Below are 20,657 nucleotides of genomic sequence, written 5' to 3' on the forward strand. Positions count from 1 at the left end.
CCCCCCAGTTTAGTATCATCAGCAAACCTGCTGAGGGTGCACTCTGTGCCTTCCTCCAGGTCATTGATGAATAAGTTAAACAAGACTGGACCCAGGACTGACCCCTGGGGGACACCACTAGCTACAGGCCTCCAACTTGACTCTGCGCCGTTCACCACAACCCTCTGAGCTCGGCCATCCAGCCAGTTCTCAATCTACCTCACTGTCCACTCATCCAGCCCGCACTTCCTGAGATTGCCTATGAGGATGTGATGGGAGACAGTGTCGAAAGCCTTGCTGAAGTCCAGGTAGACAACATCCACTGCTATCCCCTCATCCCTCCAGCCAGTTGTCCCATCATAGGCAGCTATCAGATTGGTCAAGCATGATTTTCCTTTGGTGAATCCAGGCTGACTACTCCTCATCACCTTCTTGTCCTCCACACACTTAGAGATGGCATCCAGAATGAGCTGTTCCATCACCTTTCCCGGGATGGCTGGAGGTGAGGCTGACAGGCCTGTAGCTTCCTGGCTCCTCCTTCTTGCCCTTTGTGAAGACTGGAGTGACACTGGCTTTCTTCCAGTCCTCAGGCACCTCTCCTGTTCTCCAGCACCTTTCAAAGATGATGGTGAGTGGCCTAGCAAGAACATCTGCCTGCTCCCTTAGCACTCGTGGGTGCATCCCATCAGGGCCCATGGACTTATGGGTGTCAAGTTTGCCCAAGTTATCTCTAACTCGATCCTCCTCCACCAAGGGAAAGTCTTTCCTTCTCCAGACTTTCTCCCTGGTCTTCTGTGTCAGAGATTGCTAAGGGCTGGCCTTAGCAGTGAAGACGGAAGCAAAGAAGGCATTCAGTATCTCTGCCTTTTCTGCGTCCCATCTTGCCAGGGTCCCTGCCCCATTCAGTAGTGGGCTCACTTTTTCTCTAGTTTTCCTTTTGTTAATGATGTATTTGAAGAACCCCTTCTTGTCCTTGACATCCCTTGCCAGATTTAATTCCAAATGGGTCTTGGCCTTCCTTGTTGCATCCCTGCACACTCTGACAACGTCCCTATATTCATCCCAAGTGGCCTGTCCTTGCCTCCACCTCCTGTACACCTCCTGCTTATGTTTGAGTTTTGCCAGGAGTTCCTTGTTCATCCATGCAGGTCTCCTGTCCCCTTTACTCAACTTCTTGCTCAGAGGGATGCACCGATCTTGAGCCTGGAGAAAGTGATGCTTGAACACTAACCAGCTCTCTTGGACCCCCTCTTCCTTCTAAGGTTCAATCCCATGGGATTCCTCCAAGTAGGTCCCTGAAGAGGCCAAAGTTTGCTCCTGAAGTCCAGGGTTGCGATCCTACTCATTGCCCCGCTTCCTCCACGTAGGATCCTGAACTCCACCATCTCATGGTCACTGCAGCCAAGGCTGCCCCCAGCCTTCACATCTCCAACTAGACCTTCCTTGTTTGTTAGTACAAGGTCTAGCAGCACACCTTTCCTTGTTGGCTCCTCCATCACCTGTGTCAGAAAGTTATTATCAACGCTCCGCAGGAGCCTCCTGGATTGTTTGTGCCTGCTGTGTTCCTCCAGCAGACGTCAGGGTGGTTGAAGTCCTCCAAGAGAACCAGGGCCTGTGATTGTGAGGCTACTTCCAGCTGTCTGTAGAAGGCCTGCACCAAACATCCACAACAATGTCACTCTTGTTAGTCTGCCCTTTAATCTTTACCCATAAGTTCTTGACCCGCTTTTCATCCGCCCCTAGGCAGACCTCAATACGTTCCAGTTGCTCTCTCACATAAAGGGCAAATCCACAGCCTCACCTTCCTGGCCTGTCTTTCCTAAAAAGCATGTAGCCATTCACGACAACATTCCAGTCATGTGAGCCATCCCACCACGTCTCTGTAACTGCAAACGAGATCATGGCCCTGCAAAGGCACACAGTTTTCTAATTCTTCCTGCTTATTCCCCATATTGCATGCACTGGTGTACAGGCACTTCAGAGAGGTATTCGAGCATGCAAGCTTCCCAGGAGGGGTGCAAGAGGATACCCCAAAGTCATGTCTTGTAGGCACTTCCTTGGCTGCATGGACTTGCTGGAGGTATCCCCACTTGAGCCTTGTTTTGCTGTCTGGGTGGTCTCTATAACTCTCCCCTTCCCACATCTTTCCTAGGTTACAGCTCTCCTTGCCAGGTTGGCCACTCTGTTGGCAGACGCGTGTGCCCCGTTTAGTGAGGTGGATCCCATCTCTACCAATCAGTTGTTTTTCAAACAGGGTTCTTCCATGGTCATAGAAACCAACACCCTGTTCCCAATACCAGTGGCGCAGCCAGTTCTTTACTTGGAGAATCCATCTACTCCTCCTCTCACCCTTCACCGTAACTGGCAAGATCGAGGAGGAAACAACCTGGGCCCCCAGACCCTTGACCACCATCCCCAGAGCTCTGAAATCCTGTTCGATAGTTTCCAAGTTGCCCTTGGTATCATTGGTGCCCACATGGAAGAGCAGTAGGGGGTAACAGTCGGACGTATGGACAAGCCTTGGCAGTCTTTCCAGGACATCTCTGATTCGAGCCCCTGGCAGGCAACAAACCTCTCTAGACAAGAGGTCAGGTCGGCAGATAGGTGCCTCTGTCCCCTGCAGCAGGGAGTCACTTGCAACAATCACTCATTGCTTTTTCCGGATGTTCCTGCACGGCACAGGGTCTGTCAGGCCAGTGGCTTCCCTTGAAGCCATGCCCAGCTCCTCCTCAGCTTGCAGGGCACTAAACCTGTTCATCAACTGCAAGGCTTCAGGAAAGGCAAGACCTTTTCTCCAGCCTTCATCCAGCCTCTCCAGCCTTCATCTTCTACAGAGTTATGACTTACTGTTTCACATGGCACAGACCCCACCTGCATCTCCACTGCTGTGGGGAGTTCAGACTCCTGAAGCTGTAGGGTCTCTAAGAATATCCTGTCTAGCTCTTGCTCATCTTCACAGATGCTACACAGCCTGCTTACTTCCTCCCATAACTCCTTGACCTGGCGACACAGCTCATTAACAACTGCATATTTTCTGCAAAAGAGCTGACTGTCAGCCCCAGCCTCACGGAGAGGGCCCCAGGCACTCCCTGCAACCTGAGACCTGCAGAGCTACATCCACTGTCAGAAGGTCAGTCTGGGTGGAAGCCTCTGACACAGCAACTCCAACAGCACTGGGAATGAGCTCTGCAGCATGTTAAAACCATACCTGAGGAAGTGTACACTACTAAGACTGGAGATGACGGGGCCTTCTTGCACCGTTCTGCATGAACTGCTGCGTCTGTTTGCTGCCTCTGTTAGCTGCACTAAAATGCCCCTACGCTGTTGACTGCCAAAAACGGTGACAGTATGCAAGAGGAAGGATCTTCTTCAGGTGTTCTGTGTCTTATGTTTGTATCCTAAGCTGTATTGGCTGCTGCTTAAGAGAAGATACTGGACTAGATGGACCATTTTGACCAAATATTCAGTATTCTTCTATGAATTATTTCATATTTTTAATGAACTTAGAGCCTCTAGACTTTTTTCTTCAATTATTTAGTTTCTTCAGCCAGCATCTTCTTTGTGTTTTTTATTCTTTTAAAGGCAATGTTGGGCTTTAAAATTCTTTTTTTAATCTTGCATTTCATACACAATATGTATTTCACTGTCTCTTTTCAACTGTTACTTTTTTCTCTGCTCTGATATTTCTCAATTCATTTCTCTTCTCTTACTTGGAGTAAGCACTTTACAGATCATATAATGTGCAGAAACAAATAGAATACTTTTGTAATTTTGTGATTACGTATGAAGTACGTACCTCCCCTTGTTCTCCACGCAATCCTTTTGCTCCCTTTAGAAAGTAATACAAAAAAGAAATATTAGCAAAGCAAGTTGAAGCAAATTACTTGGGAACAAAAACATAATATTTTTGTCTTTTGTTTTAAAAATTAATTATGAACATTAATTTTAAAGGTTCTGTGATTCCTATTTCTACAAAAAAAGTAAACTGTATGTAAGGATTAAAAATATGTCATGGTGAGTAAACGCTTTAGTAATACCTTTAACATCACATACAAAAGGATAACTTGGGAATATAGCATACATACTATAAACTATATATTGTATTATTGTACAAGAAGTGCATAGACAAAACATTATTAACTCAACAAAACACAAGAGAAACAAAATTTTGCGGTCTACCTAGAGGAGACTCTGTATTCTATTTGTTCAATACTGTCTTACTAGGCAGAAATCAAGCTCAGAGCCGCTGACGTACAAATGTATTTTGTATGCCAGAGGTTACATTTTAGCAAACAGTTCCAGTGCCCTTTCTGCCAACTGGTTCAATGAAGTTACTGATCCTTCAGTTCCACGGCAAGACGGCAGCTCGGCTCAGGCTTTTTCACTTTTCTGATGGACTCTTATGGACAAAAGAATCTGCACTGTACCTTTGAGAAGTCCTGGAGCCTCTGGAAACCCGAGGAGGACCTACATATAGCACTGTCCATCAAAACTATCTGAATCATTGATTTTTTTTGGTTGTTGGCCAAACTTGATAAGTGTGGGAAAACAGTTTTAGGCCAATCTCATATTATTTTTTGAGCTTCTTCAAAAAAGTAAGCAGCTACAATTCAGGCTGTATCATTCTATCTGAAAAAAATATGTTCTCTTTCACTATCATTTTATTTTACCTTACAATTAAAAAAAATATTCAAATACGTCCATTATTCTCAAAATGAAAAAACAAAAAGTTTAATTTGTAAATGTTAGAGTAGGACACTACATTTGGTTAAAAAATATCACTGGCCTTTTAAACTTTTTTTTTCAAAAATTTCTGCTCCGCTTTACTACCAGACTTCTGTCAAGCTACATACCTCTGAGAGCGATAAAACCAGGCTAATATACAACGTAGACGTTTTTGCCCCTGCTTCACTGGAATTAGCTCCTACTGGCTACACAGGCAGCTGTATCAATGTCGTAATTCTGAAAAGCATAACTATGACTTCCTTCCAAGTCCAGTTTTAGCTATGTACCTCTAACAAATACTTTTCTCTTTAGACATGACATAGATTATGTAGTTAACAAGTATTTATAAATACTAACAGTTATTTTCTGTGGTGTAACAGCATAGCCAACTATGACACAACTAAAATACATTGACCCAGAGTTAAAAGAAAGAGAAACAACTGGATCTCACTGCTTTGCAGCTGAAACAGGAAACATCTGTAATTTCTGAGCACAGAAAAAGTCAGCAATGACTCCCAGTATACTACAGCAAGTAATGAAATGCATAAAACTGTAGCATGATGCATGCAGAATCTTAACATGTTAAGCATCACTCATAACCTTTCCACAAAAGCCACTTTGCACTGTTTTATGTTGTTTGTAATTGTTTCATGAAAATTTTCCATCATGATGAATCTAATTAAATAGTACAGGAAAATGTACTTTCATTCTCTTTCTCCAGACAAAATCTCCCAGAACCACAGAATCATGTTGGTCAGAGAGGACCTCTGAGGTTCAGCCTCCTTCCTGCTTGGAGCAGGTCCCGTTAAAGCAGGCTGCTCGGGGCCATGTCCAGTGCGGCTCTGAGTGTGTCCAAGGATGGAGCCTCCACAGCCTCCCTGGGCAACTGGCTCCAATGTTTGACCCCGCTTCCGGCAAAATGTTTTTGCGTTGCATCAAGTTGGAATTTTCTGTGTTCCAACTCATGTCCGCTTCCTCTTGTCCCTCCACCATGCACCTCTGAGAAGAGCGTGGCTCCATCTTCTCTACATACTTGTTTTATTGGCTATTTTTAAAATATTAGTTGTTTTATTCAGATAACTATAAACTCATGTTAAATATTTTTCATCTGATGTACAGAACTATCCATGCTGATAGAAGCAATCTTAAGCGACCATGAATTGTGGCTCTCTTAAACTGAGATCATTATTTTTAATAGTACCTGCAAGCCTGAGAGTCCTTCTCTTCCTTTCTCTCCTTTTTGTCCCTTCAGAAAAGAAATGCATCATCTTAAAATATACATTTATTTGGGAGGGATAATTAACCTACCAAAAATAATACAGAGAGGTAAATCCTAAAATCTCATCCTAAACCAGCTTCAATCAGTCTAAATACTTATTTTTCAAGAGTTCAGAGTAGAACCTGGGCTGGAAGGATATAGTTTCTACAAGATGGATAGATAATTTTAGAATACTTATATTTTGGAATAATGAGATAACATTCGGATAATTTTAGACTATTTTAAAATATGTAGATAATACCCCTGGTTACAATATCATAGGCAGGCAGAGGCAGGGTGGTGTTAGCTGGGTTACGAAGGTTTATAGGTCCCCTGCGACCACAGGAGGCAGGCAGCCTATCTCCACGACGGACCCAGGATGGGGCAAGGCAACATCCCCGTGACCCACAGCCGGAGCCACCCCAAGGTAGGGGCCGCGCAGGGCTGCCCTGGGTGCAGGCAGCGGGCTCACCCCCGGGCAGATGTACCAAGCTACGGCGCAGCTACCCATCTTCAAGCACGCCTTCCACGGAGCTTAATTTTTAAAATTCTCTTGAATCAACTTTTAACTCTTATATTAATAGCGATGGAAAATGATTTTGATTAGAAACAAAGTTGATATACCTGGATACCACTTTCACCTTGGCTTCCTTTGTCCCCCTGTAAAATTTTAGAAGAAAAGTCTCCACTGTAACACAATTTATCTCACAGATAAGTTATCTCTGTTTTAATTTAATTCAATAAATACAAGAGAAGCACCTACTAGCCTTTATTTATGTTGAAAGAAAACAAATCACTTTATCCCTGTGTACACAAACACTGAAAAACTGATATATGATACAGCAAAGAAAAAAAAGATTTTTTTAAATCAGAAAACATATTTATATTTAAATTTAATCAAAACTGTGCAAGAACTAAGTTTCATTTTCACCTGCTCCTCTTTACTTTGATAGAGATTTTTACTGTAATTAAACCTTGCTGGGGTGATTGGCAACGGAATGGGGCAAAAGGTACTTAAAATAAGGCATCTAGGTTTATCTAGTTGTCTGAATACCATCTAATTGCCAATAGAGAGAAACAGGCAGCTCTCAAAAACAATTCATCCCAATTAACAACAGAGGTATAAAATAGACACTTCCACAAGGGGCCTATCTCTATTACTGAGAAGGAAGCTTAAAGTTATGGGAGGTGGCTCCTGACCTAACTCTGACATCTTAAATCAGTGTGACTCTGCTAACAGATATGAATCAAGATGTTGGGCTTAAAAAACAGCAACTCATGAAACGAAAGACGGATCCATAAGGGTCATGCAAAATTGTCTTTAATAAAGAAAAGAAGCTGGATGGAGGTTTTGTTTTGTCAGTTACCTGGAAAAAGCCCAACATGTATGCGTGGTTTTTATTGGTGGTGGTGGTGATTTTTTAAGAGAGGCTATTTAGTTAAATGGAAACAGTAGCAGAGAGGAGATTTTGGCTACGGCAAATATTTTCCTGATTAAAAATTCCTCAAGATAGGAAGGTATTTATGCCAACTGTATTCGGGTGTATTGTACTTGAACATAAAGTATTTTACTTGGATTCAAGTTTTAAAATCAACTGAAGGGCTCTAGTTTATTGTCAGATGCCCAAACTGTACTTTTTGAGGGGTTTATCATACTTAAAGAGTTGTAACTTCAGTTAACTTCCAACACATATCCTGACTTGCATCTCCAAATATAATGGATGTTTTTTGCAAAACAGACTTACCATCTTCAGTTTTAAATTTAGAGATGTTCCATACTGATTTTAAGAAGGGAGATTTTGAATTACTGCTTTGGTACATACACTCCACATGACCCTTCGGTATTGGAACTACATGTGTTGATAATGAAATTATTTAAATTATTGTTATGATGCTGGCTCAACTCCCATCACTCTTCCATTGGTTTCAGTGCATTAAGTCAGGAAGTCTTTGTCCCTATATGCTCTCGAAATCACTGCCTCAGAAATTGTCAAAAGAATAATTTCTCCACGTTTTGCCTTGGAAAAGGGAACTCAGGCTGAGACATCCTCACCTAGATTTGGATTGCTCTCTAGCCTCCGCTGACTGTATTGACCAGGGACATGCTTCAGTTGGCTTAGCACAGGCACACAGCGCTATTTGGCGCATATGGCAGAGGACATCTGGAAGACCTCTGCTCTTCTGGAGCAGAAGCTAAGGTCTAGCAGAATATCTCTACGTGGGATATAGAAGGGTGGTGGTGTTTAAATACAACACCACCCTTTTAACTTCCTGCTTCACTTCTCCTTTCTATACTAAAGTATCTGATTCAACTGCAACGCCTATTACATGAAGGTCTTCACCTTCATAAAGGGGTCCTCTACGTTTCTGGTGTTTCTACACAGGTGTGTTATCATTTCTGATTTTTGACTAACTGCTTATTCCTCTCTGATGCCTTACCCGAGCTTCCTTTGCCTTTACAGGACCTCTTGCTTATCCTGAAATCTGTAATCTGAATGCAAATGTAATGGGAAAATACTTGCCCTAGCTGACACTCCATTATTTCCCAGAAAACACTGCTAAACTTCTAACACAAGTGTCAGACATAGGACCTAAAAATACCTAATTTACTTTTATATAAAAAATTTCTACAAGCTTAAAGGTTTAATTTGAGCTGATAGCAAATATAGCAACATTTTCAACCTTGACAGCTTGTTGCTTGAATAAATAGGTAGTTTGAAGGGTTTCAGGTAGACCTTGTTAACTATAATAAACTACATCCTAAGGAAACAAATCTGTTATATGACATCCAATTCAAAGACACAGTATAACAGTAAAAGAAGCCTTATACTCATATGCATCAATTAAGGAACGCATTTTTACAAAAATTTTCTTTGGCCAATTTGTAATGTTTTCCCATAGAAATAGAATGAAATACAGGAAGTAATAGCAGTACTCATTATCTTGGAAAACAATGAAACATTTAATTTTCAGGATATACATATTGTTCTATGAAAGTTGACTAGAATAAAGACATTTTAAAGCAAATATATAATGGATACAAATCAGAACTTCAGTTAGAATTAGAATTAATAGATTTTCAGCAATGCAATTATTTTGACTTAAAGTAATTTTAAACCACAAGAGCTGCAAGGTCTTCAACACAGGATTTCTCTCCCCAAATCATGTTACTGAAGATCACAGGGAACATTTTTTCCCATCTATTTCAGATAAACATGTAGTATTTCCTTCTCATAAATTTGCCTAAGAGCATATGAAAAGGAAAAATTCCTGGACTTTCTCTACTTCTTGGTTGAGTTATATAGAAGGAAGGTGCCACCCCTGGAAAACATAATCTAGAAAATGCGACTTTGTTAAATTCTGATAAAAATCTTTGCAGCTGCCCACAGGATGTAGCGAATAATGATTTTCAATTGCTTCTAATTTTTAGTTTCTTAAATCCCATTCTATAACTACTTCATAGCTGATTTTTCTCCTCAAGAGAATCAATTCACACTGCAATGAGTTACATTAAGAAACAAAAAAGTTAGCATTTGAAAACCAGATTTTTCTAGGCCTTTTTCAGCTCCCAATCAAACTAAAAGCATTGCATTACTGGCTGACACAAAACTGAGAAGTTTCAACAACACATCTCGCAGAAGAAAATGTAGGAGGAAAGCATTTAATGTAGTATTCATTATAGTCTTAAATTATTCAAATTTCAAAAATACTAAAGATCTATATTGCCTATAATGTTATCAACCTGAGACTCCTTAAAGACATGTGATTGTCATAAAATTCTGCATATTTAGACTTTAAAAATAAGAGGGACTATTCTAGAATTCAAACATCAATACTAAATTTTATAATGTTTTCACAAAACAATTCTTCAGCGCTGAAAATTTTCAGTATAACCACACGTCTCTAATACTTTTTGACAGATGCAACACTGAACTGAGAGACTGCAAGATCCTGAAGTTATGGCCGCTGTAAGAACTCAGTATGCAAGAGGGAAAAACATAGGTTCTTATTTGAAAAGAAGATGCAATTTCCAACATTGACCATATAAGCGGGATCCATTTCACGTAATTTTTGCCATCTAAAACTTCGACATATAATTTAGCTAATCGTCTAGACTTCTTCTATAGTCAATGGGGATATTTAAGCACTTTCAGATGCATCCCATCCTAAGAAAGGCATACAGTAAAGATGTGAATGAATGTACCCCTGAGGAGCTGAGACTCCCTCAACTAAATATGGAGAGAACCTGGGCTACTTGGTGAGATCAGATATGTAACTCTTAGTGGCTAAGGCTAACTGAAATGAATCTGTCCCAACTGCCTATAGTTAATTGCTCCAGTTCCTAGGGGATCTCCACAAAAGACTGTAGAATAGACTTTGTATATATAGCACTTGCTATAAGGAGATATAATACAAAGTAAATCATAGAATATACCATTATATACTATAATTCATCATTAAAAGTCCATTAATACCTACTTCATAACATTTTATTTTAATAGTTTCTCCCTTTTGGTCATTCTCTCCTCTCTAGGAAAAGTGATTGGTTTTCTAGAGAACGGACCTTCCAAAATTTACCGACTTTTGTCCAATACTAATGATGTATTAAAAAAGACAGGTTTTCCTCTAATAATGTTCACTTATAGGAAAAGCACTTCCAACAAAAGCTGTAAATAATGTAAAACGAGAAAAAATTGCTTACCTTTATACCTTGTGTGCCAGGGATGCCTGGGTAGCCTGGTTCTCCTGGAGCACCAGATCCTCCTAGTTCTCCCTGAGCAACACAATAGCTCCATAAATATTAATGAGGTGTTGAGTGAGAAACATACTGCACATTTTTCAAGATCATTTGATACGTTTTGGCTATGATATTCTGAAATTCTATGACTTACGATGATTAAAATGTCTAGAGAACTTGGGAAGGGATGCTGAATACAGACAAGCTGATTAATGCCACAAAAGGCTCTCCTAATTCTTCACTTTAGCATTCAAGTATATATGCATTGTAACTAAGAAGCAAATCATGCAAAAGTAAATCAATCTCTCCTTTAACTAGAGTACCTCCAGATTCATATTTACCTTGGCTCCTGAGGGTCCTGGTTTCCCCTGTATTCCAGGTTCACCTTTATCACCCTACAAAACAACGTAAGAGTGCAGCTGACGCATCAACATGTTTTGTTACATGCAGGATGAACTGCAAGCATAAACAAACACTGCTGGGAAATCTGCTCTTAAAAATAGTCACAGTGAATGGCTACAGTTCTGTCCCCTTTCAGTAAACCTGAAGTTTGAGCCCTCTTTCAGGAAAGGCAACAAAGATCTGCCTGCCTCTGCTCACCTGTCCCTTCCCGACCTGACAAATTTTCCCTGCCCAGTCATACCATATTTGTGTTGACTGACTTCACATTTGCATCATCTAATTTAACAAAAACTCTCAAAATGCTTGCACTAGTCTGAGCCAAAATATACTTTTATATTTTGCTTTTTACTGAAGTCGACAGAAGTTGCCATGTATTTAGCACGAGGTTTTCATTAAAAATTAAGCATTATGGATTACAGTCTTATGATTTTTCTCTGGGAACAGAGCTTATATTCTTAATGAGAGAAAAATACATCTCTTTCGTCCAAATGAAAGCATTTTTCACCAATGAAAACAAAACTAGTTATTTTTTTGGTCATTTGATAGGTGTTCCGTCTTCTTGATAACAGCAAAATATCGACCGCTTTAAAAAATGTTACCTTCAGCGTGCAATTTTAAATAAGTATGTAGTTTTGGATATAAAATAATGTACATGGAAATGGAGCTAACTGTAGATGCAAAGTTTGGGAAATGGAATTTATATTCCTAACTATTCCCCAGGACTTACAATTCAGTGCTTACTAGTCAAAACTCATCTCAGATTAAATTAAAAGGCTACAGTAACATATATGGATTTATAGTATCTATTTTAGTTTCTGAGAGCGCAGGTCAAATTAATTCTTCCTGTAGCTGCAGTACAATCAATTGCATTACATCTGAAATAATTTTGGCTCCACGGATGGAAAAAGCAACACATAACTTTATTTAACACAATTAAAATATAAATAAATGTAACACAGGCTGAAAGTTCTGATGTATACTGAGAACTGGCTCGTAGCACTGGAGAACATTTTCCAGGACTGTGCAGCTCAAACAAAATCTCACGACTGTTTCTGGAACAGTTCCAAACCTCATGAGATGACAAGCACCATTTGCTAAGCTATATTAAGCTCTCTCGAGCGCAGATACTGGACTATCGTAAAAGGTAATATATGGAAAACCACATAGCTACCTTTCTATATTCAATATATGGAGCAATTAGCTGCAAAACTCAAAATCCTGTCATTTTGTCATCAATAAAGCAGTCATTTATCAATGTCACAATGTCACAAAGTCACAAATGCTCACCTTAGGCCCAGGAGCTCCAGGTAGACCAAATGAACCTTCTGGTCCCATCAAACCCTATTTATTTTTGAAAAGGCAGAGATATTTCTAAAATAAGCTAGAGGAATAATAGCTTTAGTACAGTATATAAATTATTATTTATCATACATATTTCTGCAATGAAATAAATGGAGAGGAAATACAACCTTGCACAGTAGATTAGTTAGGCCTTCTACAGCCAAAGGAAATGTTACTACACAATGGAAAAAAACAACTTTTAGTAGGTCCTTAGCTATAATTCAAAGTGATACAAGAACATGTTTCTTAGTTTCCATTTAGGGTTCCCCAAAACAATGAAAATATAACTGGTATTTCAGGACTGGCTTGTTTCTTTCTGGCAGTATGTCCCTCAAGGTTGTGATGCCTTCACTCTACTTCCAAACTCTGACGAGATTTAGAGATAGCAGTTAACTTCGGGGCCACACCTTCACTTCTTGTGCAGAATCTTCAGGATTGAACCACTCATTCACACACTCACCAGCTTCTGCCATTTCAGGTCATGACACTTCAGCACACATGCATAGGCAGAGCATTGCCACACTCAGTCCCCTGGGCTCCTCTGATGGACATGTGTTGATACAGCCATGTTTAGCTGTCTTTGGTCCACACACAAACTAAGAACTAAAGGATAGTAAACCAACAACTGCCTGGGTTTCTCCTTTTTTTCTACTTAAAGTTACTCCCAAGTATACTTCAGAAAAGAAGACTTATTTTTAAGTCATACTTTCCAAGATGGAATTCCCATGTTTAGTATTTTCCACATCTGTTGTTAATATATGTCTTTCTCACCACTTCATCTCACTTCTCTTTGACTCTAGAACTCCGTGTATCAACAAATATAATGCATTATTATTGTTTTATTTGGACATGCATACATACTTTGAAATATGATCGACTATAAAAGTTTACTTGACAAGATACAGCCTAAAATACAAGCATACAGAAAGCCAAACACTTAAATAAGGCCACGAAATCGTTTGTTAGAGATTAAGTTTGATCAATGTTTCTAATTGTTAAGATTTCCAAAAACCACTGGATTTTTATTATTTAACCTAATTTTTGCTTTCATATATATATATATATAAATATATATATATATATATATATATATAAAAGCAACCACCCTCCATTCTGTAGTAAACATTAGGAACTATTCGGAGTATATTGTCAATGACATTATCCCAGATCTTCTTCAAAAGTGATCTGTGATCAAAAAAAAATAAGTTTACAGTAATTTGTTGCAAAGCCTGCAATTTAATTTTGCCAAAAAACATTGTAATGCTTTTGCTAAGACTGAAAGGATGGCTTTGTTTTTGCAAATACAAAGAAAACAAATTTAAAATATTTGGAAAATGAAGTAGTTCTTTGTACCAGTGCTTTAACAAGTATTTAATCAATTTTCTGGTATTTCACCTGTGCTTTCTGTTAACTGAGGCAACAGAGATAACTCAGGCTTCTTTCTCGCTGTGTTGCAAGAAATTACTGGACACCAAAAACTTTACTTTCCATTGAGAAACACACCAACTCGCTCTTTGGGCCACAGACACAGGGCTGTGAGTACATAGCATAAAAGGTATCAATCACAAGACTAAAGCTCGAGTAACTTTCCTGCTAATTGTCCTGAGGCTCAGCCTTTTCATACTCAGCCAGTCACACATGAAAATGCTCCTATTAAACCTCAATTTCTCTAATATAAATAATAATTTTATATGTGGCATCACTTCAAACACTTTTCTGAACTCCAAAGATTAGATCTGCTTGCTCTTACTTATCTCAAAAATCAGTCATCTTATCAAAGATGATGCCATTAATCTAGTATAACCTATTTTTTCTGTAAAGCAAAGGTTTACTATACCCAATGCCATTTCTTTCATAGTTTTGGAGTAGAAATTATCCGTTCTCCTCCAGCTGGAGTGAGGTCTCCAAGTTCTACTTCCACCCACAGCCTAGAAGATAGTGTTGTCGCATTAGCCATTTGCACATTATCCAGCAGGGAAAAGCAGGCACAAGTTTGGGGAGAGATAGTGTGGAAGACATGAGAAATGAAACTAGGGGATTTTTAGCTTCTTCCACATTACTAGCTTAGCATGGCCCTGTGTTTCAAGTCATGTAAGACGCTCCTGAGAGCCTATCCCCTACTGACACCACACTAGACTCCTACTTGGTGCCTGCATCACTCCCTGAACTGCAGATGTCATTAAGTGTTCATCACAGATATCCTCTGTTCTTCCCCTGTCATTTGTACAGAGGGCAAAAACTGTGTGTATAGCTGGATACTTTTTTTTTGTTTTTTGTTTTTTTTAAATTAGATCGGTTATATGTATATATCCTCGCTGAACTGCTAATGCATACTGGAGAAAGCAAATCAGAAAACAGGCTTAGTGTAACTAAAGGCCAGGAATACATCTACAGGAAACGGAGAAATAAAATGCAGTTGTCCCGAGTTTTACTTTAATTACTTTTACTTTAATTACTAGGCCATATTCAATGTATTTTATTTTAAATAATACAGTAAGAAGGCTACAAGGAATCAGCGTGCTACAAAAAGAAAACTTTCTCATGCAACATAGGAAAAGCTCGAGAACATAATCTGAAAATTATTGCTTAAAACGAAAGAAGAGTACGTCCTGAGCAAAAATAAATAAAAATTCAAGGACATAAAACATAGCGTTCATCACCACCACGACCCCCTACCCCGCATTTTCCAGGCCTGTCACTATTTATGCATCAGATAAATTAATAAATTACTGATGTTGGCAACATAATAGGCAACATAATTATTACTGAAGAAGAACTTGTTACTGAAGAATTTTCCCAAAGTATTAATAGGCCATCCACAAGTTTTCCATCTGTTTTTTCTGGAACAAACATAGTGTGACTAATACAAGGAAAATCCCACCATCTTTTCTGGTTGAAGTTCCCTAATGCCATACAAAATATTCATATATTCCATGCATCAATTTCCTACTTATTTTATCAGGTGAGAAAAGATGCATTAAACTGAGTTGGTAGGAAACATTAATAAATTATTTCAAGTGTATTACACAACCAGATGTTACCTATGAATGGCAGGCGAATTATTGAATAAATAGATACCCTTTGGAATCCCACAAGGTTCTATTATATTTGCATCCTCACCTTGAGCATTTTGTTCAGCTTTGCTCAGCAAGAAATAGAGAAAAAATTTCCACTGATAGGCAATAAAAATGATTAGAGGCACAGGTGAGACACCAAATGTGCAAGGAGTAGGAAATGCTTATACTAAAGATTTGGTGGAAAGGTAGAGAGAAACGTCATGCTTTGAATTGCTCGCCCTTCGGGTAATGTTTCTTCCAAGAGTGATCCAGACAACTGCAGTAACTGGTTCCCAAAGAAATGTATTCTTTCCAGAGAAGATCCATAGGTGGCTGAAAAAGTCCTTTAAGACCACAAAAAGAAAATTCACCGGCGTAGCTGCTTTATACAAAAGAGCTTCTGATGGCTGTCATGCACTGCTCATGCCTATCATAGAGCTGGGAAAGGAAGAGCTGCTAGGTGGATTCAGGGTAGCTGAATGTTGTGAAGAAAATTCGAAATGTGTTGGGTGATAGAGTAGCCCAGAATTTGTAAAATGCCAAAGTGGTTTCAAACTTTCTCTCCATCCAGGACCACACTGGTTTTAATTAACTGTGTATTTTATTAAGGAATTGCAAGTATGAAAAAAGACGTAAGCTCCTCAATACAGTTACAGACTTTCATATGCCTGTATAATCTGTGTTACCTGGAAACCAGGTTCAAGTTTTTTTATCCAGCATTACTCATAGAACGAGTTCAGGGCTCTTTCCTTTGTCTGTGGTTACCCACACAGAAACATGACAAAGCACAAACTGCACGCTTAGTTCCTCTGAATCTTCTGGATGAAAACCAATAAAACAAAGTGAAAAATGAAGAAGAAGAAAGGAAATAGGAAAGTAGGTAAGATCTGTGGACTTCACAACTTTGAGAAGTGTATTTACCACTTAGTAACCTCTTTAAAAAAATCAAAAAAATCCAGAAAAAATCCAGAAACTAAAACTATCTTCACTGGCTAGGTGCAGGCAAGAGCCGCTAAGCTGCATTTGACTCTGTCTTTTGGTGTTCCTTGGACAACAATGGCAACATGGAAAAGGCATATAACATTATCTCCCCCTGTAACATCTACTCTAAAGTTGCAGAATTCTGTAAAATAGATTATTCTTCCAATTGCAAAGATACAAAACTTTGGAAAACCCCACTTGTAAAAATGAACCCAAATGCAAACTTCTCACTCTTAATTCAATATTTGGAAGTAAGATTGTCTGACACCATGCTCAAGGCTCACAAATGACTCAGACGTAACGTTAACTAGGATTTTAGAGTGATTCCGTAAGAAAACCAGAGGATCAGAAGGTCCACAGCAGGCATCCTGATGATTAAGAAATGCAAACCAGTCCCCTTTCAGAGAGCCTCCCACTGTCCCATATTTGACCAGATATAAGCATGGATTTCTTTAAGTTCAGAATGAGCCTCTCCCCGTCTTCCACTTCAATACTGGAAAGCGGCCATTGAGCACCCTTCTTCTTTTGGAATGGAGGTAATCCGGCCTGATGCCTCATGAGATCACAAGAAAGTTCACTACTGATGAAACATCTTCATAAGGAAATATCTTGGAAAATAGATGAGGTAGGTAAATTAGGAGACAGCACAGTTAAGACATTGAATGAGAGAATCTCTCTTAATGATCTCCCAAATCCAAGAATCTGTAGTAATGTTCTCTCATTTGATGCCAAAGCAGCAAGAGGCTTAAGGTGAGAGCAAGGGCAGTAGAGAGAGTAATTTACAGCTTCCACCTAAAATTTCCAAACTTCAAAGTTACCACTGAGCTAACAACCTACATTTGCCATAGACTCATTATTTGTCATTGATGGAAGAAACATAGTGACTTCTAAGCATGGCTTCCCTATTTAGGGATAAAAAGGTCAGTGCCATTTGTACCTACAAAGCAGACATCTGCTTCTAAGCTGCTCCGTCTCTTCTTCCTTTTCATATGCTTAATCCTAAGGATTTTTCTGAAGCTCTGTCCAGAGTATTTTCCCTTTGCTGCTATTTAAGTCTCTCCGCTTAGACCAGCTGACTTCTTTTACTACTTCCTTTGATTTATCCCTCCATTTCAGATAGACTCTATGACTATTGCTCCAAGATTATTTTTTGCAAAATGTTTTATATGTGTTTACATGTTAGCTATGTGTTAATGTTTTACTTTATGCGGTTAGATGTTAGATTCTTTTTTGTCAAAACAATGCTATCACAGTATTCATAAGAATCTGATACTTCTTGTTGGTTTAGCCATTAGAAAACTGATCACTATCATTACCAAAATAAAAATCACAGATACAGTTGGACTCTATGATTACTTATCCTCCATTGCATTTTCCAATCTAAATATGTTATATATTATAGTTTCCCACACTGTGTAGTAACATTACAGAAATACTGAAATTTCCCAAGCAAATATTTTCACTGTAATACCTTCTTGGCTTCCTGAGAAAATGGAGTCGCACATTCAGCCTGGACTGAGCATGCACAGTCCTGTTACACGCACGAGATACAGCGAGTCTCAAGACAAGGCAAGAAAAAAAAAATTATCTTTTTCCCATTGTTGTCATACATGAGAAAATTTGCACATATCAGTGAGCTTCGAATCAAGAAGTGCTCTTATTTTTCCCACTGACAGGTACTATTAATTCTATATCCTGAATACAATGACATAAAATTATTTGTAGTTCCTGATCATAATAATACCAATATTACTTACAGTTTCCCCTGGAGATCCTTTTGTTCCTGGTTGTCCTGGTGGTCCAATTTCACCCTATAATTTTTCATATAAGTAGAATACTTGTATAATTAATGTATATACAGCTCGTTAAAATACCCTTTAGTTATGCAGAAATGTTTAACCCAGACTATTTTTCAAAGTATTAGAAAATTAACTCTTTTTTTTTTTTTTTAATCATGCACTCCTGGAATCACAGAAGACTAAATGAAAGATTTTCAAACATTGCTACTATGAAAACTCTCCTCTCAGGGCAAATTGAGCCCATAGTTTAGAAAGGGTACATATGTGCACAGCTTGTAACTGTGCTTTGAACTGCTAACAATACCTTTTGTCCTTTTGCTCCTTGATTTCCAGGGATTCCAGGAATTCCCTGAGAAGAAAAAAAGAAAACCTTTTAAATATATAGAATAGTTTCTCCAGAAAATAATATATATAAAAATCATGTCCTTATAAATTTAACAGTAGCCATATGATTAGGGTTCAAAATATGGGCAGGAAATAAAAAATTAAAAAAAAATAAAAGAAGAAGGTTTCAGCTGCAAATATGCAAACCATTTCACCCCAGGGATACAGTGAAACCTCCCAGTGCTTTCCTGCCAGGGCTCCAAGCCTGCAGGTGGGCAGGGTCACGGCACCCTGGTAACCCACTGCATGCTGGAGCGCTGCCCTGAAAATCCTAGCTAACACAAGGGAAGAGATGGTTTCTCTTACCCGTGATTTCCCACTGCAGAAACTACAGCATGAGTTTCGCATCTTCAGTCTTAAATAAGCAAGCTGGCTTTTAGAGCTATCATAATACATCTACATAATCAGTACTTTGTGCTATCAGGAACTGTAATTTCAGGCAAAAAATCTTCTTTTACAATATGATTACTTGTAGCTAGCTTCCTAAAATGATTATAAATCTTCACTACATGCTACAAAACATAAAGTTTCCTATAGACAGGAGTGACTTAGAGCGTTTCTCCTTCCAGCAAAGGTCCTGGTCAATAGGATACCGGATTTGATGACCAAGTACAACAAGCCCCATTTCCCATCTAAAATACGGCGACTGTTCACAGAACACAAGAGATGACTATTATCATATGTGAAAGGTGCTAGCTTCCACCCTCATAAATACTTGGAGATTCCTAACATTTACTCAGTGTCCTTGCTCATTTAACTCTGCAGTGTACCTCACACTGTTTGCTTATAGTGATAATTTAAATGAATATAATTCGGCCTTTGAAACAAAACTCCACGTATACTTAAAACACCATTCTAAACTCAATCAAATTCTTCTCTCCGCTAAACCTATTTGTTCTTACTTGTATCGTCATTAATTCACAGTAAATCCATTGCAGAATTTGGCATACTGACTTTACATTTTAATCTAATATTTTAATTAATATGCTCCAGGGAAAATGGTAAGTGGATTGTTCTAGACATTACCTAAAAAAGGCACTTTATGAAAAAAAAAATACATACATACATATATATATACCAACCTGAACGTACCAGATAGGAATAACATGATGGTCATTTCTGTAAGAATTACATTTGTGCAACACTGGCTTGGAAAAGGTAGCACAGTTTTGCAGTTTGCACCTGCCTTCCAGATCCTAGTAACTCTATCAGAAAGAAGCAGTGTGGCGGTCAACGGCAAACGACTTAGCAATGGTATTTCACAAGTCATCGAAATTCCAATTCTTCATTAAAAGAAGAGATCACTGGACATAATACAATCAACTGGAAAAAAGGCCTCGTTCTATGACTTTCACTCAAATTGTGTAAAGAGTCTTCTTGCTAAACTGCTGTTCTTTTGTCCAAACCCGTCTTAGATCTTGTGCACAAATACAGAGATAAAAAATGGGGTATATTTATTACCACATTTAGGATATTCCAGATCTCTTCTTGAGTTCTCAGTACAATTATTTACTAGCTAATTGCTGTAACTGTAAAATATAAAGCTTAAATATAAATTTCTGTAATTGTAATACAAAACTGTGAATTTCATACGCGCTGACAAAAATCTCCCAGTAGGCAGCAACCTTTTTTTACTGAAGGCATGTGCCAAAGCTTTTCATAGCCACATTTCTGTGCTGTCTTCAGGGCAAAGAGGGACCACTCCCCATACACAACACAGAGAATGATTTATGATCATATAAACATGCCAAAGAAGAAAAAATACAATGTCTTGCTGAGCTCTGTTGAACTTTCTTGCCTAAAAGGAATCACTGACACAACACCTTTAACTTTATCTTTGTATCAATGGCAAAGAAGGATAAAATTCAAAGAACAATAGGAAAACTAAGCCATAATTTCTCTTTTTCTTTTTTTTTTAATTGATTGATTCTGCACAACTGAAGCGCACGGAATTTAGGCTCTTATTTCAGTGGGAGCAGGTCCAGATCCTTAAA

General features: G+C 38.8%; 1 protein-coding gene across 2 annotated transcripts in view; it reads right to left on the reverse strand.

Moving 5' to 3' along the window:
- COL21A1 (collagen type XXI alpha 1 chain) overlaps window positions 1-20,657 on the reverse strand; it is a 182,913-nt gene that overhangs the window by 7,883 nt on the left and 154,373 nt on the right. For both annotated transcript variants that reach the window (XM_068937401.1, XM_068937402.1), the window contains exons 16-23: window positions 18,584-18,628; window positions 18,238-18,291; window positions 12,390-12,443; window positions 11,042-11,095; window positions 10,665-10,736; window positions 6,587-6,622; window positions 5,906-5,950; window positions 3,776-3,808 (exon numbers count right to left, since the gene is read on the reverse strand). In XM_068937401.1, the coding sequence (XP_068793502.1) occupies window positions 3,776-3,808; window positions 5,906-5,950; window positions 6,587-6,622; window positions 10,665-10,736; window positions 11,042-11,095; window positions 12,390-12,443; window positions 18,238-18,291; window positions 18,584-18,628 (393 nt within the window). The remainder of the gene's footprint in view (window positions 1-3,775; window positions 3,809-5,905; window positions 5,951-6,586; window positions 6,623-10,664; window positions 10,737-11,041; window positions 11,096-12,389; window positions 12,444-18,237; window positions 18,292-18,583; window positions 18,629-20,657) is intronic.

This window comes from Struthio camelus, chromosome 3, assembly GCF_040807025.1.
Source record: "Struthio camelus isolate bStrCam1 chromosome 3, bStrCam1.hap1, whole genome shotgun sequence".
Lineage (NCBI taxonomy): Eukaryota > Metazoa > Chordata > Aves > Struthioniformes > Struthionidae > Struthio > Struthio camelus.